Here is a 24306-nt window from a genome sequence, read left to right on the forward strand (position 1 = left end):
ATGGTTTCAATTATATGACACTCTGGAAAAGGTAAAACTACAAAGATGCTAAAAAATTAGTGGTTGCCACAGTATACAGGGGAGGGAGGGATGAAGGGATAAATAGGCAGAACACAAAGAACTTTTAGGGCAGTGAAACTCTTCTGAATATACTGTGATAACTGCAGAATCAGCCCAGTCTGGTTCAACTTTACATAATACAATGGTGAGTTGTTTTTCAGTTATCATGGAACCCAGGTTGCAAGTTATATAACTTGATCATGCCCAGATGAACCAAGCGTGCAACCATGGGTGGAACCTAAGTGATTGGACCAAGGAACAGGGACCAAATTAAGAACTACACACCTCATGGCATGATCCAGTCCTATCATGTCTCCCGGCAACACTGCATTGTAAGATCCAATCAGATCACGCCTTATTACCCGCTGCTATGAATCCGGCCCCAGTCCCCAGCTCGAGAGAGAGATTTGAGCATTGCCTCCTGTCTCCTTGCCGTCAAACTGCAATAAACTCTTTCTTTTTTTTTTTTTTTTTTTTTTTTTTTTGAGACGGAGTCTCGCTGTGTCTCCCAGGCTGAAGTGCAGTGGCGTGATCTCGGCTCACCGCAAGCTCCGCCTCCCGGGTTCACGCCATTCTCCCGCCTCAGCCTCCCAAGTAGCTGAGACTACAGGCGCCCGCCACCACGCCCGGCTAGTTTTTTGTATTTTTAGTAGAGACGGGGTTTCACCATGTTAGCCAGGATAGTCTCGATCTCCTGACCTCGTGATCCACCCGCCTCGGCCTCCCAAAGTGCTGGGATTACAGGCTTGAGCCACCGCGCCCGGCCAAGTCTTTCTTTTCACAAAAGCTGGTGGCATAGTATTGGCGTCTATGCTTTTTGGGCAGCAAGCCCATTGCTAGCTTGGTAACAGTATCATGATAGATCATGTGTCAATATACATTTGTCAAAACTCATAGAATGTACAAAACAGAGTGAACGCTAATATAAACTATGGACTTCGGGTGATAATGTGTCAAGGTAGGTTCATGAATTGTAACAAATGTACCACTCTAGTGCAGGATGGTGATAATAGGGGAGGCTGTGCACATGAGGAGGTAGGAGGTAATGGGAACTCTCTGTACTTTCTGCTCAATTTTGCTGTCAACCTAAAACCACTCTAAAATATAAAATCTATTTAAAAAGGGAAAAAATAGTGTTTGGAACACCTTGGCAGCCATAAGGAAAAAACAAAGTTGGACCTGTTCCTCAGGTACTAGAATAGATTATAAACTATTTAGAGACCTAAATATAAAAGATGAAGCCATAGAACATCAGGTGATTTCTTTTTAATGTGAGAATGGGCAATATTTTTCTAAATATGAAAATCTTGAAGCAATAAAAGATTAATAAATATAACCACATAAAAATAGAAACCTATTGCTTGATGAAAAACACCATAGCAAACTCAAAGGATGAATGACAAACTGGGAAAAAAAATCAGCAAGTTATAGACAAAAATAAAATAACCCTAACATTTAAAGAAACACTTCCTGTGAGAATTATATTTCGGAGAAACCAAATGGTTCACGAGGGAAAATTCTTGTTTATAAAATAATTCTAGCTAATATGAAGAATGAATAAAATTAGAAAATTACCACTTTTAACCCAAATTAAGTAATCAGTTTAGCCCAAGGTTGTCAGCTGATGCTACAACCGTTAGAAAATGTGTTGATGGGGAGCTGTGTAACGAAAGGATCAGGTCAATACTCCTAGAACCCACCAATTGAGCTGAGTATGACTGACAGCAGAACAACTAGACCTTTTGGGCAGCAGCGTACACCAAGGTGGTGCTGGGGAAGTGGTCCATCCTGGAGGGAAGGAATTCCATCACTAACATTGTTTAGAATTGCCAGCAAATGGGAATAATAAAAAGCAGTATGGCTTTTAGTTATTTTCAAATTCTCTATAGATAATATACCCCTATTGCTTGCACCTGGGAAGGACCATTCCTACTGCCTCCCTGCTCTCTGGTATACCATCGATTTTATCTTTTCTGATGTGACAGGAAGTACCTATAAAGTATTCTTGCCTAAAAACTTGAACATGGGTGAAATTATTTGCAAATCATATATCTGATAAGGGACCTATATTCAAAATATATTAAAACTCTTAAAACTCAGTGATAAAAAGACAAATAACTCTATTAAAATTGGGTGGTGTCTTTAAACAGACATTCTACAGAGAAAATATACCCAGTCAGCACATGAAAACATGCTCAACATCATTAGCTATTGGGAAAACCATAATGAGATACCACTTCATACTCACGAGGTGGCTATAATAAAAACGACAGACAATAACAAGTGTTGGCCAGAATGTGGAGAATGTGTGTTTCACATTTTGAGGCACTAATGTTTTCCAAGTTGCTGCACCATTTTCCATTCCCACCATATCTAAAGGTAAAAGATGAAGCTGAATAATAGATTAAAAAAAGAGGCCAGGTGTGGTGGCACATGCCTGTAATCCCAGCACTTTGAGAGGCTGAGGTGGGCGGATCAGCTGAGGTCAGGAGTTCGAGACCAGCCTGGCCAACATGGTGAAACCCTGTTCTCTACTAAAAATACAAAAAATTAGCCAGGAGTGGTGGCAGACACCTAAGGAGGTGAGATAGGATAATTGCTTGAACCCAGGAGGAGGAGGTTGCAGTGGGCTGAGGTCGTACCACTGCACTCCAGCCTGGGTGACAGAGCAAGACTCCATCTCAAGAAAAAACAAACAAAAAAAAAAGTTTAAAAAAAAAAAAAAAAGAGGAGAAGGAAAGATCTGTGCAACGTGTAGGATGCTGATCATTGTTGCAACTAGGTGACGGGTACAGAGGGTTCATTATGCTATTCCCTCTACTTTGGCATAACTTTGAAATTTTCCACAATAAAAAGAATAGAATGTCTCCTGATCCATTATGGCTACATGAATGTGGACCCTACGATGAGAGGCAAGGAAGAGATGGAATTCTGGGGCTCTGACTCTTTGAAAATCAAAAGTGAACATGGACATTAGAGCCAGGATACATCACTGGACATACCATTAACAATTAGGGGAGAGGCCGGGCGCGGTGGCTCAAGCCTGTAATCCCAGCACTTTGGGAGGCCGAGACGGGTGGATCACGAGGTCAGGAGATCGAGACCATCCTGGCTAACACGGTGAAACCCCGTCTCTACTAAAAAATACAAAAAACTAGCCGGGCGAGGTGGCGAGTGCCTGTAGTCCCAGCTACTTGGGAGGCTGAGCCAGGAGAATGGCGTAAACCCAGGAGGCGGAGCTTGCAGTGAGCAGAGATCCGGCCACCGCACTCCAGCCTGGGTGACAGAGCGAGACTCCGTCTCAAAAAAAAAAAAAAAAAAAAAAAAAAAAATTAGGGGAGAAAAAGGTCTAAAGGTGAAATGTGTTTAACCTCTTAAAGTTTAAGAGAAGAAATCAACCAGATAACCATAAAAATGTTAAGCATCCAAAAAAAATTTTTTTTTGAGACGTAGTTTTGCTCTTGTTGCCCAGGCTGGAATGCAGTGTCACAATCTTGGCTCACTACAACCTCTGCCTCCCAGGTTCAAGTGCTTCTCCTGTCTCAGTCTCCTGAGTAGGTGAGATTACAGGCATGTGCCACCATGCCTGGCTAATTTTTTGTATTTTTAGTAAAGATGGGGTTTCATCATGTTGTTCAGGCTGGTCTCAAACTCCTGACCTCAGGTGACCCACCCACCTCAACCTCCCTAAGTGCTGGGATTACAGGTGTGAGTCACCGCACTAGGTTTTTTTGTTTTTTTTTTTTTCCTCTTTTTTTGAGACAGATTCTCACTCTGTCACTCAGGCTACAGTGCAGTGGTGCAATCTGGGATCACTGCAACCTCCACCTCCCAGACTCAGATGAGTCTCATGCCTCAGCCTCCCAAATAGCTGGGACTACAGGTGCACGCCACCATGCCCAGCTAATTTTTTGTATTTTTAGTAGAGATGGGGTTTTGCCATGTTGACCAGGCTGATCTGGAACTCCTGACCTCAAGTGATCCACCTGCCTCGGCCTCCCAAAGTGCTGGGATTATAGGCGTGAGCCACCATGCCCAGCCCAGTGATTTCTTGATTGGAGGAAAATCCCCCTAGATTCAAAATCATTCATATATACTTTAGAGAGACTAGAGAAAACCAAAAAATGAAAATAAAGAACAGATATAGCAAATTATATTTCCTAGAGATAAAAGATTGTTTCCTTGTATCTATACAATGTCAAACATTTACAAAAACCTTTTTTTGTGAGAACTTTTTAGTTTCCATCTAATTTCTTAGTGCCATTGTGATATTACAAAATACGTATGGGGTCTTCAATTCTCCCCCTCCATTTCCTGGCATACAACTCCTACAATCCTTAGGATCTCCAGTGAGGTCTTCTTGTATGCTCATGATTGACTTGATGGCTGCTAGCCCAGAGGTAGCTTCAGGATGGGAGCTGGTCACCAGAAAGACCAAAGCAGTAATAGAGGGTTGGGACTTGCAGCCCCATTCCTGACCTTCAGGGAAGGGAGAGGGATCAAAGGTTAAGTTGCTCACCCATCGCCAGTGAGTATATCAACCATGCCTATGTAATGAAGCCTCCATTAAAAACCCCAAAGGACAGGGTTTGGAGAACTTCTAGACAGCTGAACACAAGGAGATCCCTGGAGGAAGATGCACCCAGGGAGGCCATGGAAGCTCTGTGCCCCTTCCCATGTGCCTTGCCCTATATAGCTTTCCATCCATAACCTTTGTAACATCCTCTGTAATAACATGGCAAATGAAGTACGTACGTCTGAGTTCTCTGAGCTACTCCAGCAAATTAATGAAACCCAAGGTGGGATGAGGGGCACGGCCTCAGAAACTGAGCCCTCAACCTGTGGGATCTGAGGCTACCTCCAGGTAGACAGAGTCAGAATATAACGGAACTAGAAAATACTCAGCTAGTGTCTGTCACAGAATTATTTGCTTGTTGGTGGGGAGAAATCTCCACAAGTCTGGTCACAGAAGTCTTCTGTGTTGACTGTTGTTGAGTGAGAAAACAGAAAAAGCACTTTGAGTTTGGGTGAGAGTTTTTGTTGTCCTACTCTATGTCATAAAAACACCGATGTTATTTCTGTTGTAGCTAAAGTGGCTAAGGATGGCATGTACATGTTTAGCTAATGTCAGTATCTAAATAAAGAACACATTGCATACCTCTCATTTTTCTTTTACACATGTGTTATACTTGTAGGGAAGTTGCCTGTAAGTGTAGGTGTGTGTGTGCACGCACGTGCATGTGTGTATGTATAAGCAAAACAAAATGCAAAGAGTTTGTCAGACCTTAGATGGTGAGAATAAGAACTTACACACTGTGCTGCTGTCCTAACACCGGACGATTCCTCATGCCCCATCACAAGGGATTCACCGCATGGGGCCACATAAACCCCATCAGCAAGCACGAAGGAAGGAGCCTCTTCCAGAGGCCAAGGGCAACTGCACACTGGGTGACTTGGTTTCCATATTGTCCATTCAGAACTCCTCTGTTTGCACAGAGGCCCAGTCCTGGGTGTAATTTGGTTCTCCCTTTCTGTGGCAGTAGCCTTTAACAGGAAGACTGATGAGTGTTTGATACATATACTCTATCTCCAAAAAAAATTTAAATTGGCTCAAAATATAGAAAAAAACAGGAAACAAATTAGAACACAGTGAGACAATGTATTAGTGAAAAGAGCCAGTTACAGAGCATATGCACAATACCCCACATGTAAATAAAAATGAATACAAATACTAGAAAAATACATACTAAAAGATATACGCTAAAATGTTAACCATGGCTACATCTGGGTAGTGGGATTATAGATGATTTTCCTTTTTTTAAGTGCTTTTCTCTGCTAATTTTTCTATAATGATCATACAATTTTTGCAAAACAGAGGAAAGAATAAGTGTTATTTTAAAAAAGAAAGTGAAAAAGAAAAGGGGCCCATATGGTATACAGGAGACTCTATCATAGTCATTAAGTGCATGTAAAGGTAGGGACCTAAAATAGATGAAGTGGCGAAGCTAATACAGAAGCGATTACTTGGAAGTTCAATACGCCTGCCATATGCAGGCCTACAGTGTGTCCCTCAGCTTTCTAGCAGCAAAACTTTCAGACTGGCCTTGGAAGTGTTCTTGTTGATAATTCTTTTTTGTCCAAGATCCCTGCTGTTCAAACTCTGAGATGAAATGTGTCTGTAATTAGTCATTGTTCCCCAGTCACATTACCAGAGCAACACAAGTCCAACTAAAGGAGCACAGATGTACCTGATTAATCGTCACATTATTCTACCCTGATTGACAGTGATGTTAGGCCCTGTAATTACTCCTATACGAGATCAGCCTTGGTTCTTAAATGGGCTACTTGTATACTAGACTAAAATTGGAATGATCTTTAGGGGGAAAAAAAGACTGAAAAATTCATTTGTAATGGAGGTAACCTAAATCACTCATAAAAATTAGCAAAGATGCATGCGGGGAAATTGTTTAAATAGATTGGATTCAGTCTCACAGAGATCTTGTAAATAAAATCTAGGGTATCTTGTAAATAAGATCTCTATGGTCCAATTCTGAATTTCTCCAGTTTCTGTGAGCTGCTAAAGAGTAGGTTCATTTAAAATATTCTCATCAATTGGGGGAGGAGCAACTTCTGAGTGCCCGGGTGTACAGATGGCACATGTCACCACGGCCACCAGCAGCACAGCTGACGATGCCACCACAGCTACCAAACATGCTCCTCCTCTGTGGAGAAACCTCACCTCCTGGGTGACAAGTGGTACAGAACAATCACCCTTGCTAAAACAGCACAGTCAGCCAGAAGCAGGTTTCTTGTTCAGCCTTGCTCTATAAATGAGGCTGGCAGTGATCGAGACACAGAAGTGAAAAATGAGGGGTAGGTCTGAATCAGTTTCTCTGTGAATTAGGCCCTCTTGGGAGCTTAGACCTGACCCTGGAAGCAAGGTATCATTCAGTTGATTACTTGTCACTTCTATCATGTCCCTGTTTAAATTTTTTTTTTTTTTTGAGATGGAGTCTTGCCCCGTTGCCCAGGCTGGAGTGTAGTGGCGCAATCGTGGCTCACTGCAATCTCTGCCTCCCAGGTTCAGGTGATTTTCCCGCCTCAGACTCCCGAGTAGCTGAGATTACAGGTGCCCGCCACCGTACCTGGCTAATTTTTATATTTGCAGTAGAGACGGGGTTTCACCATGTTGGCCAGGCTAGTCTCGAACTCCTGACCCTTAGGAGATCCGCCCGCCTCAGCCTCACAAAGTGCTGGGATTACAGACGTGAGCCATGGTGCATGGCCTCCTGTCTTTAAAAGTTTCTATCTACTTAAGCACTCTAAGGCCACAAATATAAGTTTTATTTATTCGTCTAAATTTCTCGTGTATTTATGTAAATATGTATCATTGTTAATATTATGCAAATAGATATTTACATAACTTTTATTTACTTATTAATGCAAAATCTACTATTCTTCCAAAGAACTTTAATCCTTGATATTCCTCCTTGGAAATAGCACTGGTTAATGTCAATCCAAAATGTTCTCCTGGGCAATTCTGCAGGTGTCTTGTTTTGGGAATGTGTCATAAGGCTTAGAAGCGATTCCAAATATAAATTGTGTTATTAACATAATGGTGTTAAGTCAACTTTGTGTTAAATAGAAGCAGTAACACTATCCATCAAGTATATAAAATATATACTATTTTAATATTAAGAAATATTTCTTTCTTCCATTTCTATTAATGTTTCTGTCATAAAACTGGTGAGCCACCCACAGCTGCAGAGCGTTTTCTAGCAGGAAAATTGCATTTCTGTTGCTTTTGAAATCCAGACATGTGCTTTCCCTGAAATTATCTGTAGAGGCAGGTGGTATATTATCAGAAATATTAAATTCTGTATTTTAGTCTAGCGGGGAAACAGAGTTCTGATGAGAAGCTGAATCTGAGTACTAGAAGGGAGGAGAATGACAGTGAGGAATAGTAGAAAGAAAGACCAAAAGGAAAACCACTTGGGCAGGCAGATTTATGAGTTGCCATTTGTTGCCAAGAATTCAATCTCAACAGCGGTCACCAGAAAAGCTTCGCTTTTTCTCCTAAGATGGTCAGCTGGAGTCCTCAAGCCTCCATCTGCTGCTCCTCTGGGTCTCTAGCAATTTATAAATCTTCTTTCATTAAATTCCCACAAATCTTTTTTCCTATTTAATATTGTAGAGGAAAATATTAATTTAAAAAGTGAATATTGGGGTTCAAGGCTATTAACTTCAAAATGATTTTATATTGCAAGATAGAAAGGACATCATTAATGCAGGGAAGAACGGGGAGGTACACTGACAACACGCCTGGGCAACAAATTGTATTGCTGGGTCTTGGCTGCCAACTATTTTGACCCCTGATCAGGGTTGGGCAAACAGCTGAGCTCAATGCAAGTAGGAATGGAAAGTCATGTTCAGACTTAGCGCTGAATCAGCAGGCAGGAAGGCTGGGGTAAGGGAGGACAGGTGGTCTATAAACAGCAGTCGGTCTCAAAAAATCTATTTATAAGACGGGAGATTAGGGAAACAATTTGCCTGCTTTGAAAGCAAGTGGCAGATGCACTCAGTGGGGCCTCCTTTCCAGCATGCTGCAGCCTCATGACAAACGGTGCTTCTGACTCTGATGACATTGACAATCCTTCACCAGATGCTAGGACAGAGGAAAAACAAGGGGCAAGGCACCAGCCTGAGAAAAGCTCCTTTTGTATTGCTGAAATGCTTTGATACAGATTACACAGATCACTCAAAATGAAGTGGCGAACGACTCTCTGCAGAGGATTTCGGAATTTTCTGATTCACCGCAACAAACATTACCTGCTCTAAGTCAGGTCTGCCATCATGAAACACTGCAGTACTTTTTCACTTAAGTGCTAAGCTTTCTACATGAGTTTCACCTGAGTTTGAAGATGAAATCTTACCAGAAAATGAAAACTATTGACCTTTACTAAACCATGATATCAGCAGGATACCATAAGATCCCGGCAGCTTCTTACCTTGTTGTGGCTATCTTTTCTCCCTTTTTCCAGTCCCAAAATACAATACTGTGAAAATCGTCTAAACCAACCGACACCAGACATTTTCCATCGGCTGTATGAAAACAACACAAATGTCAAAATTTCTTCCATGAAAAAAACAAAACATTTCATATACTATAAAGAGGAATAAGTAATTGATCTTAAGAATTGATAACTGTTTGAGGTGACGGATGTGATAGCTGCCCTGACTTGATTACACAATGTATACATGTACTGAAACATCACACTATACTCTAGAAACATGTACAATTATTATATTTTAATACATTAGAGGTATCATATACTAAATGGACCTCACTCAATGAAATGCAAGACTAGAGACAGCCGAGCTTCCTAATGCATAATGGGCTGCAGAAGTAAATTGCCCACCTGACATTCTGAGACACAGAGCTAGAGAGAGACTCTCAGGTAAGCTACAAAAACTTTTGTCTATTTTGTGACAAACAAATCTCATGACATTTACTTGAGGTGCCACTTGGCTTTGTGACCCTGAGACTATTTTCAGCTCTAAAAACTGGGTTAACTCTCCAAGTTAGGAATATTACAGAAACTAAATTTAACTTAAAAAATTCTTTCAAAAGATTTTACAATTAAAAAATTTTATGTTCCCTATCTCAAATATAGTGTGCTTGTTATAGGAAATTTAGAAAATATGGATACAGAAAAATTTTAAATCTTCCAAATTTCTAGGCTTACATTTGATATATATCCTATCAGTCTTTACATAAATGTGCTTATTAAAAAACAATACCAGAATCATACTAAACAGGTTATCCAGTCTTTCTTCATCTATTATATCATGAACATTTTCCTTTAGTATTAAATATTACTTATAATTGTTTAGAAAACTGGCAAGAATAGATTATTGTAAATCCCTATGTATAACTGCTTATTGTCAGTTTTCGCACCATTTGTCTGCTTTACATTTCCAGGACAATTTATTTCTCTAAGAGGATAATAATTATCCATGATTACTATAATTTGGACATTTAGGTTATTTTCCCAAAAATTGTTTTAAAAATATACTGAATGCACAATTAAATTTCAAATTAAAACAGTTAATTTGCTTTTTCCCTTCAAGACAAAAGAAGAGGTATAGTCAATAAGCCTTTCCTTTGCTGCCTCCTTGCAAGGCTAGATTCAACACAGAAGCATCTCTGGGTCAGCAGCCTCCCTTCCACTAGCTGTGCGGTTGCTAGGAGACGAGTGATCAAGCTCATCCTGTGTCAGTATATCAGGGCTCTTCTCTGACTACCAAGGGCCAGCTATGAGGGTAAAGCAACACAGGTCTGTGATAAATTGCCTCTCCCAGGTCTGCCAGTCCATTCGGAGGTCTCAACTGGTATTTTCAAAGGCAGACCTGCAGTAGACCCCAAATTAGGGTTGCCAGGTAAAATACAGAAAACCTTGTTAAACTGGCATTTCAGGTAAGCAGTAACTAATTTCTTAGTACAAGTATGTCCCATGCAATATTTATATGTATATTACATATTTATCCTTATTTTGCATGGAATATACTTATGACAAAAATTATTTACCTGAAACTCTAATTTAATTGAGCTTCCTATAATTTTGTTGGCTCAATCTGGCAACCCCATAATTTTGTTGGCTCAATCTGGCAACCTCATCTCAAATGCTAACCAATGCCCATGCTTCGAGGGCCCTTGCTTGTGCAAGAGACCCTTCTCCAACCAACTGGAAATGGTAGTCTCCTCCTCCTTTTCTGGACAAAGGAAAGTCAGAGAAAGAAAAAGTCTGGTTTAACAAACCAAATCCTCTCCAACCCTCCATCACTATTAAGTATGAGGCAAGGATTTGAAAGTTACATGACTTTTTCAAGCTACTCGGCTGTAGTATTAGATGAAGACATTAACACTTTCCTTAAGGGCTAAATCACCACCAGGTGATTATTATAAATTATGTCTTTCAAATCACAACCAATGAGTTACCAGGCTTTAAATTGGGCAAGGTCCCTCTGTATGCATTTAGGAGAAGGAACTAGTAATGACTTCCTATTCATTACCAACATTACTTTTTCCACAGCTCTTGCTATGGCCTGGTTGTTTCTATGTTGGCATGCCTCTGTATTTGACTTTATTTTTATTGGTGTTTTCTCTCTTTAAGATCATAACCTCTTTTGAGGCTTATAATAATCTTATCACACTTCCTTTGTAAGCCTCACACTAATCAAGCTTTCAATGAATGTTGATGATACTGGTGACATTGATGAGGAGGAGGAAGATAAAGACAGAATATGCCTATGGATGGTATAAATTGAAATGGAATGTACTATGTTATATAGCTATAAAGATTTTGGCCAAGTGCAGTGGCTCACATCTGTAATCCCAACACTTTGGGAGGCTAAGGCAGGTGAATCCCTTGAGCCCAGGAGTTGGTGATCAGCCTGGGCAACATGACAAAACCCAGTCTCTACAAAAAATACAAAAAAAATGAGCTAAGTGTGGTGGAGTTTATCTGTAGTCCCAGCTACTAGGGAGGCTGACATGGGAGAATCGATTGAGCTCAGGAGGTCCAGGCTGCAGTGAGCCATGATCGTGCCACTGCACTTCAGCCTGGGTGACACAGTGAGAACTTGTCTCAAAAAAAAAATTTTGTTTTTGGATGATGAGTAAAGAGTGAGTACAAAGTTACAGTTAGGAAGAGTAAGTTCTGGTGTTACATTACATATTAAGGTGACTATAGCTAATACTGTGTTGTATATTTCAAAATAGCTAGAAAAGAAGATCTTGAATGTTATCACCACAAAGAAATGATAAATGTTTGAGGTGATGGATGTGACAGCTATTCTGATTTGGTCATTACACAATATAAATACGTACTGAAATGTCACATTATACCCTGTAAACATTTGCAATTATGTGTTAATTATAAACAAATTTTTTAAAAATTATTCATTTCAAAAACACTGCACAAATATTCAATGTCTTGTTGCATCCACTGACTATATTTCACGTTTTCTTTTGAAATCTGTGTAGTTATATGTTCTTCTTGGAATGCAAGCACAAATACATTTAAAATAACAAAGTTTTATGTCATCTGAAGAAGGCCTAAGGGTAAGCTGATTTTGGGGTTGTAGGAGGTGAGCTTTTATTTTAGGAGAATTTCTGCAAGACCCTCTCAGCTTATCCTCACTGTTGCACCACCTTTCTAAACCAAAAAAGGTATTCTGATTGTGGTAGCAATGGAAGCAGCAGTGCAAACCCAGAGGCGCCTCAACAACCATACCTCTTCTTTGGGATACTGACTTCCCTGAGTTCTGCCAATGTGGGCTATTTCTGTGTATATACTACACAGTTTGGAAGTAAAATTGGCTACATTTTTACTCTCCCAGTTCTCACTTTCCCTGTAAGGCTTGGTCTTGCTTTGGAAATCTACTCTCTGGACAGTTAGTTGGAGTTTTTATTTTTAGCCATGTTTTTAGAGTCTTAGGTAATGTCCTTTCACATCTTTCCAGTTACAGCATGCATTAATTATGGATGTTTGTGACATAGTCCAGAAATAATAGGAAGGCATTTAATGTCAACAGTAAAGGGTGAATTAGAAAAAGTTTTATTCAGACAATTATGAGTTGGTCACTCTATTCAGGGCTCATAAAAAATGCATAGGTTTTCTATTGAACACAATGAAATCAAGTCTCAGATGTGCTCTTATGGAAATCACTATTATTCTATGAAGGTTTAAAAAAATTATATGGTTGATATTTAAGCTAGAAAATATTTATGTGGTTGACCTTTTCCATTTCTAATCTGGTTTTCTACTCATGCGGAAGCACTTCCCTCACGGCAAGCACGAAACAAAAATGGTTCCCCTTCCCCGGACAGTAATAAATACTGAGTTAAAAGAGCTTCTCAACTGAGATAATACAAATTCATTCCTCTTGTCCTTGTAGCCCAGTTACAAATTCTGTCCCAAGAAATCTTTTTGATTAAAAATGTCTTTTGTTTGCTTTCGAAAAGTGGCAAGAACAATCTAAACCCTCAGTTGTCTAATTTTCGCACTGTTTGCCTGCTTTATATATCCAGGACAATTTATTCTCTAGTAAGAGACAAGCACACTATCAGTAGGTGCCCACAAAACCCCCCAAATGAGCTAACTCCTAAGAGATGGGCAGCGACAGGGGTACAGAGGCACACAGATGGAGCACTAGCTAAATCATCACTGATGAGTGTCACGTCAGTGCCCTGTTTACATGGTTAAACAAGGAGGTCTACGTAGTCTCCTCTTTCAACATTTCTACTTGAGCTACTCACTTTTCTATCAGTTTCCAAAAGAAGGTAGCGTTAGTTGCCCTTGCTCATACTTCAGGTAAGTGTGTGTTTCTCGGCTGTTTTAGAACGGGATCTCTCTTCACTTGGGGCTGTTCCACGTGAGGGCCTCTATGCACCACCATGTCTACTCCACAGTTACAGTGGAGGGTGGGAGGGACAGATGGACATGCTTACTGGAGGGCACAGGGAGCGGAAAGTGAGCCTGCATACCCGGGCATGACACTCTTGCCAAGTGTACACACTAGCACCAGCAAAGGGAAGGGGCCGGAGGAGGCCTGACACCGAGGAGAACTCTTGGCATGCCTCCCGCCTGCTGTCAAACCCAGGCCTGGTGGCTCTCGCAATGGACCTGGGTTCTGCCTTTGGATCGGCCACTGCTGACTTTTACCCAGGCCACACCACCAAACTTCAGGATCTCCATTCTCGGCCTATAAAGTGGTGCAGGGGTTTAAGACTCAAACTATATTATTGTAACAGAGTGCTATCGATAGAAATTAAACCAAACAGGCCTCAGCTCACACTTTCAGGAGTCACCACAGGTCCCCACTTCCCTACCCCAACCCCCAGTCAATGACTACAGTTCATCTGTATGTAACCATTCATGGTAATGAATCACGTATCAGTGAAAGTTTTTCCACAGTAGTCCTTAGTATTAGCACTTTCTAAAGCTATCAGATTCCTTTCTACCATTTACATATTGACATACTCCTTAACCTATAAGACAAAAAGGTGAATTTCCATAATCACAAGCAACACACTTGCTGAAAAATGGGCTCTTTCCCAGTGATTGTTACCTGGGGAATGGAGACTGTATTGTTAAAATACTGAAATACCCTTCTTATGCACAAATATTTCATGTTTGGGAATTTATTTGCCCAAGATGGGAATCAGAAGCAGTTACAGAATCGGGCTCCTCACCTCCTCCAGAGTATCTCATTTCTCTACCCAGGCACTGATCTGAAGGGCTGTCTTATGGGAAAAAGGTTTCTAAGCTCACTTAACTTCTTGTTCTTTCTTCTATAATACTAATAAGCCCAGAAGAAATGTTAGCTATCTGAAATGCAGAGGCCACATTACAGGGGACCAGCTTATTGCTATGAACTCAACTCATAATTAATGTCTTTGATCTGCTATTCTCTTCCTCCAAAGGTATTTAAATAACATGAGCTAATTATTTTGATTTTAAAAAATAGAAAATTAATCAACTCTATGGAGGAAATAACCTAATGATTAAATTCTATTTATATTACTCTAAATTTCTGGCCACTTTGTTTATATGCTAATACATATATGCACATTTCATTTGCAATCAGTGATAGATGGTGTTTTGAGTTCAGTTTTTTCTTTTATCCTGATACATTGAAATGTGCATAAAATACAGTCTTCATACTTGTCATTTTGAATTACAGCTTTATCATACATTGCCAGATTGTTCGCTAGGATTGAGTCAATTTTCAGTGCTGCCAAGAGTATGAATATATTGGATTCCCAATAATGTGGTAAACATTTAGCTGTTGTTACTTATTTTTGCTACTTTAATGGGCATTTTACCACTCTTCTAAAGCATATTAATTACTTATATTGAGTATACACATATATGTCTGCTAGCAAAATTAATTTTAGGAAAAGGGCAGTTTGGCCACTCAGGAGTGGAACTATGGAGAACAAAAAGCAGAAGGAATTCATCCACATCTTTGAAATACGATCATATTGAAACTAAAATTACAGTTTTAGGTGTCACTGCTTTATCAGTGACACATGGCACACCTATTTTAAAACTGCATGTCCATCGAACTTCCGGGAGTGTGGACTTTGTATTCACTGTTTATTGAGTGAATTACTGAGTGTGTTATTCAGCTGGCAGGGGGTATGCGGAGTTCTCTCTCCCTTGACACTTATGCCTTCTCCTACCTCACGTCACCAGTGTAGAGCATGAACTGTTTAGCCTTGATTTTTACTAATTTAATAATCACCGAAGGCACTGAATAACTTCTAATAATGATACAGCAGCTCAGATTTGTACAGTAATTTACAGTATGTGAGAACAAGCCTGTTACAAAAACTAAAAATTGCCCCATGTTGCATTTGTCAGCCAATGAAGGTAGTTTTCACCCAAACGTGGTTTATATTGTAAAATTCTAGCAGTAATAGGGAAAGGCAAGATAAAGTGCATGAAGCAGAACCTCATTTGTTCATTTAGTCATTCACACTTTTTTAGTAGCTTCTATTTGCACAGCAGTATGACATGTGCAGTGGGGAGCAGAGAGATGGGATTTGCTGCCAAGTAGTTTACTGTGTGTGAAATGCATGGGAGATGCTGACACAAATATCTACGTGCCACATGGAGTGCCACAAGAACAATGGGTGCCATAAGAGCAATGACAACAAAGGGCTAAGGGATGCAGAAAAAAAGGGATGCAGAAAAAAGGACAGGTTATTTCTCCCTGTAAAGTTGGAAGAGAAAACTTCCAGCTTGACCTTAAAGGATGGGAGGACTTGAAAAGACACATTAGAACAGCATGAGCAAAGAACACAGGCAAAAGAAGGGCAAGAGTACATGTAGCCTCCACAGTTAGAGAGACGTGAAGGAGCACTAAGGGCTGGTGGGTTAAAAATACTGCTAAGGAAGGTTAAGGCCAGATCAGGGAAGGCCATGGATGTCCCAAGGGCTCCACACCGAGTCAGCCAACCAAGGGGAATCCATGTGGTGGCAATGGTAACTGTGCTTCTGGGAGACCCCAGAAGAGGGTAGGATGGACTGAGGAAGTGGGATAGAATCAGAGACCAGCATGACTACCATGGTATAGATGAGAGGGAGTGAGGGCTTGAACAGGGAGAGGAAGGGATAGGGAAGAGAGATCAGGCTTGTGGAGTCATGGAATTTAATATTACATGTGTTATTAAGCACTTGAATAAAATTTAGAAAAAAATTATAAAAATAGCTTTCTGTAGAAAGTCTAGAATTCTTTTTCTATTGATCTAATTTCTACAGTTTGATTATTAAAAATTTCTAGGTAGAAATACTTTTTGTGATAGGCCTTCATTCTCAAACGCTAGCTTAAAGAAAACTCACTCTAAAGGAACTTACTTTCTTCAGTTATTTTTTATGATACTGTGTTCAAATTTTAAATTAAGATGAAAACTTCAGTTCTATTTTTTCAACATAAAAGTTATTTCCAAAATACCAATGTTGTAAAGTGACCCTCTGCAGAGAATTTGCAGCCTTCTCTCTAGTACTTTGTATTTTCAATCAGAAGTGATGTGCTCCCACTTACTTGGAGAGATGAAATTGATGTTCTGAGTCACTGCCAGACATTTGCGACTAAGTCAACAGCAACAGCTGCTCTGGATTTCAAATTGCTCAAGCAAATACAGAACACAGTGTGAGCTCTGGGTAATGACTTGGGAGAGAGAAAATGAAGAAGATGGGAAGGGGTGTGTAATCTAAAGGCCACATTTTTCGATGAGGTATTCCCATGTATGATTCCCAGTCTAAGAGTGGGTAGCTGGCATACAAAGAGCTTGCACTTCAATACAAAAAGAACAACTAAGTGGGAGCATGTTTAAATACACACACACATACACACACACGTGTGCACGCACACTCTGTGTCTCTCTCTCTCTCAATGTAGAACCATGTGTCAATGACTCTGGGCCTTACCTGAAAAATCAAGCGCACACACTCCTCTCTGATGTTGTCCTTTCAATAGCGACAGACATTTTAGAGTTTGTGTGTCCCACACATGAATAGCAGCATCTCTTCCAACCTTAAATAACAGGATGACTGTTATTAACTACTAATAAGTTATACTAACCAAGATTTTGTTCCTTACAGTCCAACACTGCTCAGAAACCAAGATAAACCCATTTGGAGAGTAGGAGGACCCTAGGAAATCATCTGGTACAACTCAGCTATTTTTGAGATGAGGAAACTGAGGCACTGTATCTCTAAGAGGCTTGTCTTGGCAATCAGGTAGAGTTTCAGCAGAGCCTAACCTGATGCCTGGGCCTTTAAGGCTAATTCAAATGTCCACTGTGCCTTGTTTTTCTCAGATACTTCTACCATTCCCTCTCCTGCCTTCCCAGCTCGACACAGTTTCTGCTTCTCAGTCAAGGAAGTCACTTGTACATTGTCATGATGCTATCCAGAGTTATTTTACCCATTCTCCATTACGCTATCCACCAGGAGGAGGCCTGGCCCCGCTTCTCCCCCTGGGAAAAAACATTTTCATGGCATAACTATCTTTCAGTAAGGTGGATTATCTTTGCAGGGATACAAGCTTCTATCACACTAATCTCCAAAAACAAAGAAAATTGTAATAGTAAAGTGGTTTTCCTCACTTGTAATATGTAGGGGGGTGGGAAATCTGCTGGGTGTGATGACTTTAAAAGGAAAAATGGGAGATAAAGCCATAGGCATAATTCGGCAGCATCCAGGCCACTCTTACAGAGGTCTGTGGAGGCCCAGTCTCCTGCAGGTGGCTGCTGGAATACTGTTTGCCACCGGTTTACCTTCCATCAAATACAGTATTGAGTGCAGTATCTTCTTGGGGGTTTATGTAAAAAAGTCACCTCTGGCTTTTACTTAAAAAAAGAGGCTATTAAATACACATGAATCAAGCACCATCTGTTTATAAGATAGGGAAAAAATGAGGGCAAGTGAAAAAGCAAAGCAATGATCAATTACTTGGAAAACCTTATAACATCAACTAACAAAATAGGTCTCTTAACGTTCAGTTGGAGGGCCGGCAAATTCATGTATAAACCAATGGCCAGTCCCTACCCTTCGGAGGATTGTAACCCTTTTAAAAAACAATTTAAAAGTTATGGATCCTTTATCCCCCCAAATATACCTTTTAAGGGGTTGACTCCCCTCATGCTCTCATTTTCATTCATGAATTTCATGAACCCCAGGTTATGAACCCTGTCCAAAGGCTTTACCATCTGCATGTCAAGTCTCAGGAGACGGTTTGTCTCATGTTAACCTTTGACATTATACCAAGAATGTTTTCTTAGAATTTGCCACTTAGTTAATACCAGTTGAAGTATTATCTGCAATTAAACACTCATGATAAAAACTGAACAAAAGTATAATCTATACATTTGAGGAAAAGATAAAACTAAAAATACTTTTGACAATATTACTCTTTTGCCAGCAAGGTAATACATCTGAGTTTAATAAAGTCTTTAATAAATAAACTATTATTTTTCTCTTTCCATCCCCAAATGAATGTAGAGGGTCCCTGTTTTAGCAGCTTTTTCAATTATAGACTCAATCTAAGGTTTAGGCATTTCAAAAAAAAGGTCAGATAAAATTCAAGGTGTTTTCATAAGGCTAAAATATAAATTAATCAAAAGTCTTATGGTTTTAAGTCTTACAAATATAATTATACTCTAGATGTTATAGTATTTTTAAATGTTTCATTCAATAAATATTTACTGAGTACCTAGAACACACTAAGTCCTAGGCATACAGTGAGGAAGTATATAAAACTGCTCCTTGACAAAACTTTCACTATTTTAGTTTTAGCTGGTCCCATTCGTAGATCTCATCATTCCAGGGAAAGAACTCCTCAGAGGTCTCCCAATAGTGCTAGAATGCTTTGGTTGATTCACCCATCATCATGGAAGGATGCAGTGTTCACTCAATCTTCACCTTCCCATCTCATGTTTATTTCTACCCAGTATTTCTTGAATTTCTAATATGTAAACTGAATTCAAAAATTTAATTCTCTTTTTGGCTAGGTCCTAGTTTTACAGGAGATATATACCTGCCCAGTAGCCACATAGTCCTTCACTGGATGGATGGTCAGGCTGAGAATGTCGTCGTCGTGCCCCAGGTACAGCCTCTGGGAGTGCTGCTGCCGGTTATACACAACAGCAACTGCGGCAATGTGGTAGACTACTTCTCCAGCTTGTGTGTAGAACAGATTGTTTCTACAGTCGTAGCCTCTATAACTGAAGCACAGGTCCAAGAAATGCACAGTGGTTGAACAAACAGCAAATGCACGGAGCAGGAGATGTCAGAGGCAAGGCTAACATATTGACGTGAACAAGTACAAGTGGAACCCCAGGTGTCACATAGGACAGCAATGTTTAAAAGAGGATATGTGGCCATTTGAGGGCATGAGATGACTTTCAAAAAGGCACATGGGCACTGAACATTATAACAGAATCTGTTTGCAGATCTTCAGCTATTGTGTGTGCTTTTTCTTAAAAATGATCATCTGAGAACACATCTGTGATGAGACGCAGGTACTCCTTTCCTATCTCCCCTCTCATAAATGCCTTCTGCCCACTGTAGGAAGCCATTCCTCTCATCCATCTGGAATCCTACCATGCGGTATTACGCTGGGACACAGACCCTTCCAGGGGCACCAAAATAAAGGAACAATTCAAAACACAAGTATGGATGTTGAAAGAAAACAACTCTAATGACTGGCTAAGGAATCCTGCAAATCAAGTGATTTCCAATTCTTTGCTTTCAACAAAATTGTACAGACACTTAATGGAATTACCAGCTGAAAGATCATTATTTTTTGTGATATATCAAAATCAAATATGACTTTTTTGGCCTATCATAGGAGTTTGAAGAATTGAATAACATTGCTATAAAATGGCCTCCATTCTTACCTACTTAAGAGAATAAACTTTCTCAGAGCTTACATCTATACAAGAAAGAGAACTGAGAATAGACTCAATATTAAACTTTGTTACATTCTAACAATAAGTAATATAAGTGCACAGATCTTGCAATTGAAAACGAATCCATCATATTAAAATAATTTCCAACAAAATTTTTCTGTGCTTAATAATTATATGTCATAATTAGTAATACATTTATGTTGACTTAGTCGATTTTACTAATAGTTATAATTCAAATAAATTGTTAAGGGAGCAGCACTATCTAACAGAAAAATAACATGATCCTCCTAAGTAATTAAAAATTTGTTAGTTGCCACATTAGAAAAAGAGAAAACAAAATTTATTTTGTAACATTTTAAACCCAAAACACATCTAAGGTATTACTATGTCAACATGTAATCAATATAAAAACTTATGAGATATTTTACATTCCTCTTTTCATAGTAAGTCTTCAAAATTGGTGTGCATTTTACACATGCAGAACATCTTTTTTCAGAATAGCCACATTTTAAGTGCTCAGTGGCTGTGTGTGGCTAGTGGATACTGTATTGGGCTGAGTTAGAGTCTTAGGGTCACAGAAATTTTTTTTTCTTGCAGAAGGTATGGTGACAAAGGACTCTCAAGCATAAAAAGATTATGTTAGGGTAAAATTTTATGGGAAAATTAGAATGGAAATATGAGCTTAGGTAGAAATATGAATGATGTAAAATTTCTTCCTGTTACAGAAGGACTTGTTCATGTATTTTTTTTACCCTTTTGAGACAGGGCCTCACTCTTACCCAGGCTGGAGTGCACTGGCAAGATCATGGCTCACTGCAGCCTAGACCTCCCCAACTCAGGCGATTCCTCTACCTCAAGCGTCCCTCCTGGGTAGCTGGGACTAGAGGTGCACGCCACCACATCTGGCTAGCTTTTTGTAGAGATGAGATTTCACCATGTTGCCCAGGCTGGTCTCGGACTCCTGGACTCAAGCAATCCCACCTCCACAGCCTCCCAAAGTGCTGAGATCACAGGTGTGAGCCACTGTATCTGGCCTCACGTATTTTTTAAGTTGATAATAGTGAGAATCAAATATTTATGGCATTTAGGTTCCTTTGCGTCCATTTAAAGGACTGATGTATTCATAATATAGACAGCATCTTCTCAACCACTTAAACTGACATTAAAAAGTTTTAGTTGTCTCCTTAAAATATGCAAGGGTGCATATAATTTTATAAAATTCAAAATTATTTTGGGCACATGTGCAGAATATATTTGAAGGAAATACTGTCCTATGGTGGAGCCAGCAAAACAAAGCAGGGGATTAGGGGAAAGGAGAAACAGAAAGTGAAGATGGTGATGAGAAAGAAGTGCAGCAGCAATGAGCAGCAGTACCCTTTATGTCATGGAATTACATGAAGTCTGAAAAATCTAGAGGCAATCACACTGTGATGGCACAGAACATCGACGAGGAAACTGGACAGAGTCACACTTAAAATAGCAACCACAGGTTCAAGTGCACACTGCAGAGAAGAGCTAGCCAGGAGGAGGACAACACTGAGGGGAGGGGATCCCTTAAGCCTGGTGCTAAGATTGGTGATAACCAGGCAGAGACAGAGGAACACGCACAGGCGCCCATGATAGGCCACCCACCCGTGTATGAACTGGAGTTTCAAGCTGTCCTCAGGAGCCTTTTCTCGTTTGAGGAAGGGCACTACGTGGTTTTTCTCTTTACTTTGTTGCTTTAGCTGAGGTAGATCTTCTTTGTAAACCTTAAAGTACAACAGAAACATCTGGGTGAGATGCCTTTCATGAGGTTCCAAAAATATCAATATCTTAGCATTCTTGTAAAATCTTTCATTGCTTCAATAAAGTGTCTTTGAAAACATAAGACATGAGATTGAATATTATTTTTTCCTAATGAACAAAAGTAATATGAACTATTTTTTTAAATAATTGGGATTTTAAGATAATCTTTCTTGATTGGTTACTGTTTTCTTAATGTCTAGAAAATATATTGGTAAATTTTAAAGGAAATTAAGTATCGGTAAAATATAAATAAAATATTTTGTTTTATTTCTTCTAAGGCCAGAAATCTCTTACTGATTCTGAAATTTGAAAAATGTGGACCTTATGAGTCATGACAATTTTCTCCTGAAATCATTCTTTGGAATTATATTCCCTTCATAGCTTCATGCATCTTAACAGATCTGAGATATAGAGCAAAGATCAATCTTGGTCTAACCTGGGACCTAAAATGTGCTGCTGATTGTACCATTTAAATGCACATAAAAACCAATCTGTTGTTTACTGTGTATTTATACTTTGCTACCAAGAAATGTCCATTTAACAGGCAGAGAATGAAATCCAATCTAGTAATAATTTCTCATCTTAAGTTTTTATTTAATTAAACTATTTAAAAAATCATAAAATATAAGGTCCCTGTTTAGGATTTGATCAAAAATTATTTGTAAAAGTCAGAAGAAATCTCACTAGTTTTGTCTACTATAGATGCAATTAACTAAGCTTCTAGAATCTAAAGATAATTATTCATCTTAATTCATGATGCTTTCATCAGCTCACCAACGATTTACTTTAGAGCAATGAATTCTAGTCTTGATATTTCTATTGTTTAAACAGGTCTCACAACCTCTGTTGGCCTCAAATTCTCATCTGTAAAATTGAGTTTAAAAACCCCTGTTCAGGAATAACTCAGGAATACTGTGAATAGAAATCATGTATCAGTATAAGCACTGGAAAGTGAAATGTCAGGAAGAATATACAGGCTGAGTATTCCTTATTTGAAATGTCTGGGATCAGAAGTGTTTCAGATTTCAGATTTTTTCAGGTCTTGGAATATTTGCATTATTCTTACTGGTTGAGCATTCCAAATCCAAAACCAAAATACAAAATGCTCCAATGCACATTTCCTTTGAGCATCATACTGGTACTTACGAAGTTTTGGATTTTGGAGAATTCAGATTTTCACATTAAGGATATTCAAACTGTTTAAGTTGTAGGCATGAATTTTAAGTCTATCTTTTCATTCTTTTATTCATTTTCCTTAGAGACAGGGTCTTGCTCTATTGCCTAGACTGGAGTACGGTGGCGTGATCAGGGCTCACTGTAGCCCTCAAACTCCTGGGCTCAAGCAATCCTCCCACCTCAGCTTCCTGAGTAGCTAGGACTATAGGCACACACCCAGCATTTTTTTTTTTAAATAGATACAGAGACTATGTTAACTACGCTGGTCTCAAGCTCCAGGCCTCAAGTAATGCTCCCACCTCGTCCTCCCAAAACATCGGCATTACAGGAATGAGCCACTGTGCCTGGTCCCTTTTCTTTCTTCTATTGGCATTTTATTAAACAAACACTTCCCAATTAAAGATTTGTTTTCCTAAATTTTGTATTGTGTTTAAATTTTATTGTCTCCTGATACCAGAGTATAATATTGTTTAGTGTTTGCATAATATTTCCACATTAATAATTCCCTTTCAGGCAAGATCGACTACGTTCAGGGGTGTACGGCCACAGACAATAATCTCTTTTCAAGTCCTTTTTAGTAGTCATATTGCATAATACAATGTGTCAATACACAGTTAAGATGATTTCATCATGGGGTTGACCCAAACCATTAGACTGTCTTACTATGAACACAATTTTTCAAACCCTGAATCAATGAGTGACAATTATGGGCTGAAAACTATTTCAACTTAGTGCTTACATAGAGGCAAACCAGGTGGTGCATAGAGTGTGCACTTTGGAGAGGAGCCTAGATAAGCATTGTTATCCTAATACTACAAGCAAAGTGGACATGGGCAAATTACTTAACTTCTTTCAATACATGGTACCTGCCATAGGCCTATATCCTAAATCTCTATTGGCAACACTGACAGTTGATGTATCTGAAATTTGAAGTCTTATTGATTCCACATTCATGTACAGAATCTGCTTCGCATATCTTTGTTAAGTGACAAGGAAGAAAAAGAGAACCCCCATGGTTATTGCCGTAACAAGGTGGTATGTGTTCAGATTCCTCTCAGGGATTGCTTCAACACTCACTGTTTAGCGCTAAAATGATATGTCAACTTCCAAAAAAAAATTGAAGTCAACTGATCAGCTTTCCTACTAGAGGTAATTTCTGACTGGAGAGATTAATACACATTTTATTTGAGCTTTTACTTTAAGTAGATAATTACTTTGATTAAATGGAAATGGTTGCAAGAGTTAATAGAACAACTGGGCTAACAAGCTCACATGCAAACCCACCATGCCTCAAGGGT

At 39.3% G+C, this 24306-nt stretch overlaps 1 protein-coding gene across 1 annotated transcript in view; it reads right to left on the minus strand.

Annotated features, from left to right (window-relative positions):
* EML6 (EMAP like 6) overlaps positions 1 to 24306 on the minus strand; it is a 125034-nt gene that overhangs the window by 85284 nt on the left and 15444 nt on the right. Inside the window, exons 5-8 of the mRNA XM_077959564.1 lie at positions 21677 to 21795; positions 19171 to 19357; positions 17061 to 17166; positions 9069 to 9162 (exon numbers count right to left, since the gene is read on the minus strand). Coding sequence (XP_077815690.1) covers positions 9069 to 9162; positions 17061 to 17166; positions 19171 to 19357; positions 21677 to 21795 — 506 coding nt within the window. The remainder of the gene's footprint in view (positions 1 to 9068; positions 9163 to 17060; positions 17167 to 19170; positions 19358 to 21676; positions 21796 to 24306) is intronic.

This window comes from Macaca mulatta, chromosome 13 (assembly GCF_049350105.2).
Source record: "Macaca mulatta isolate MMU2019108-1 chromosome 13, T2T-MMU8v2.0, whole genome shotgun sequence".
Classification (NCBI taxonomy): Eukaryota; Metazoa; Chordata; class Mammalia; order Primates; family Cercopithecidae; genus Macaca; species Macaca mulatta.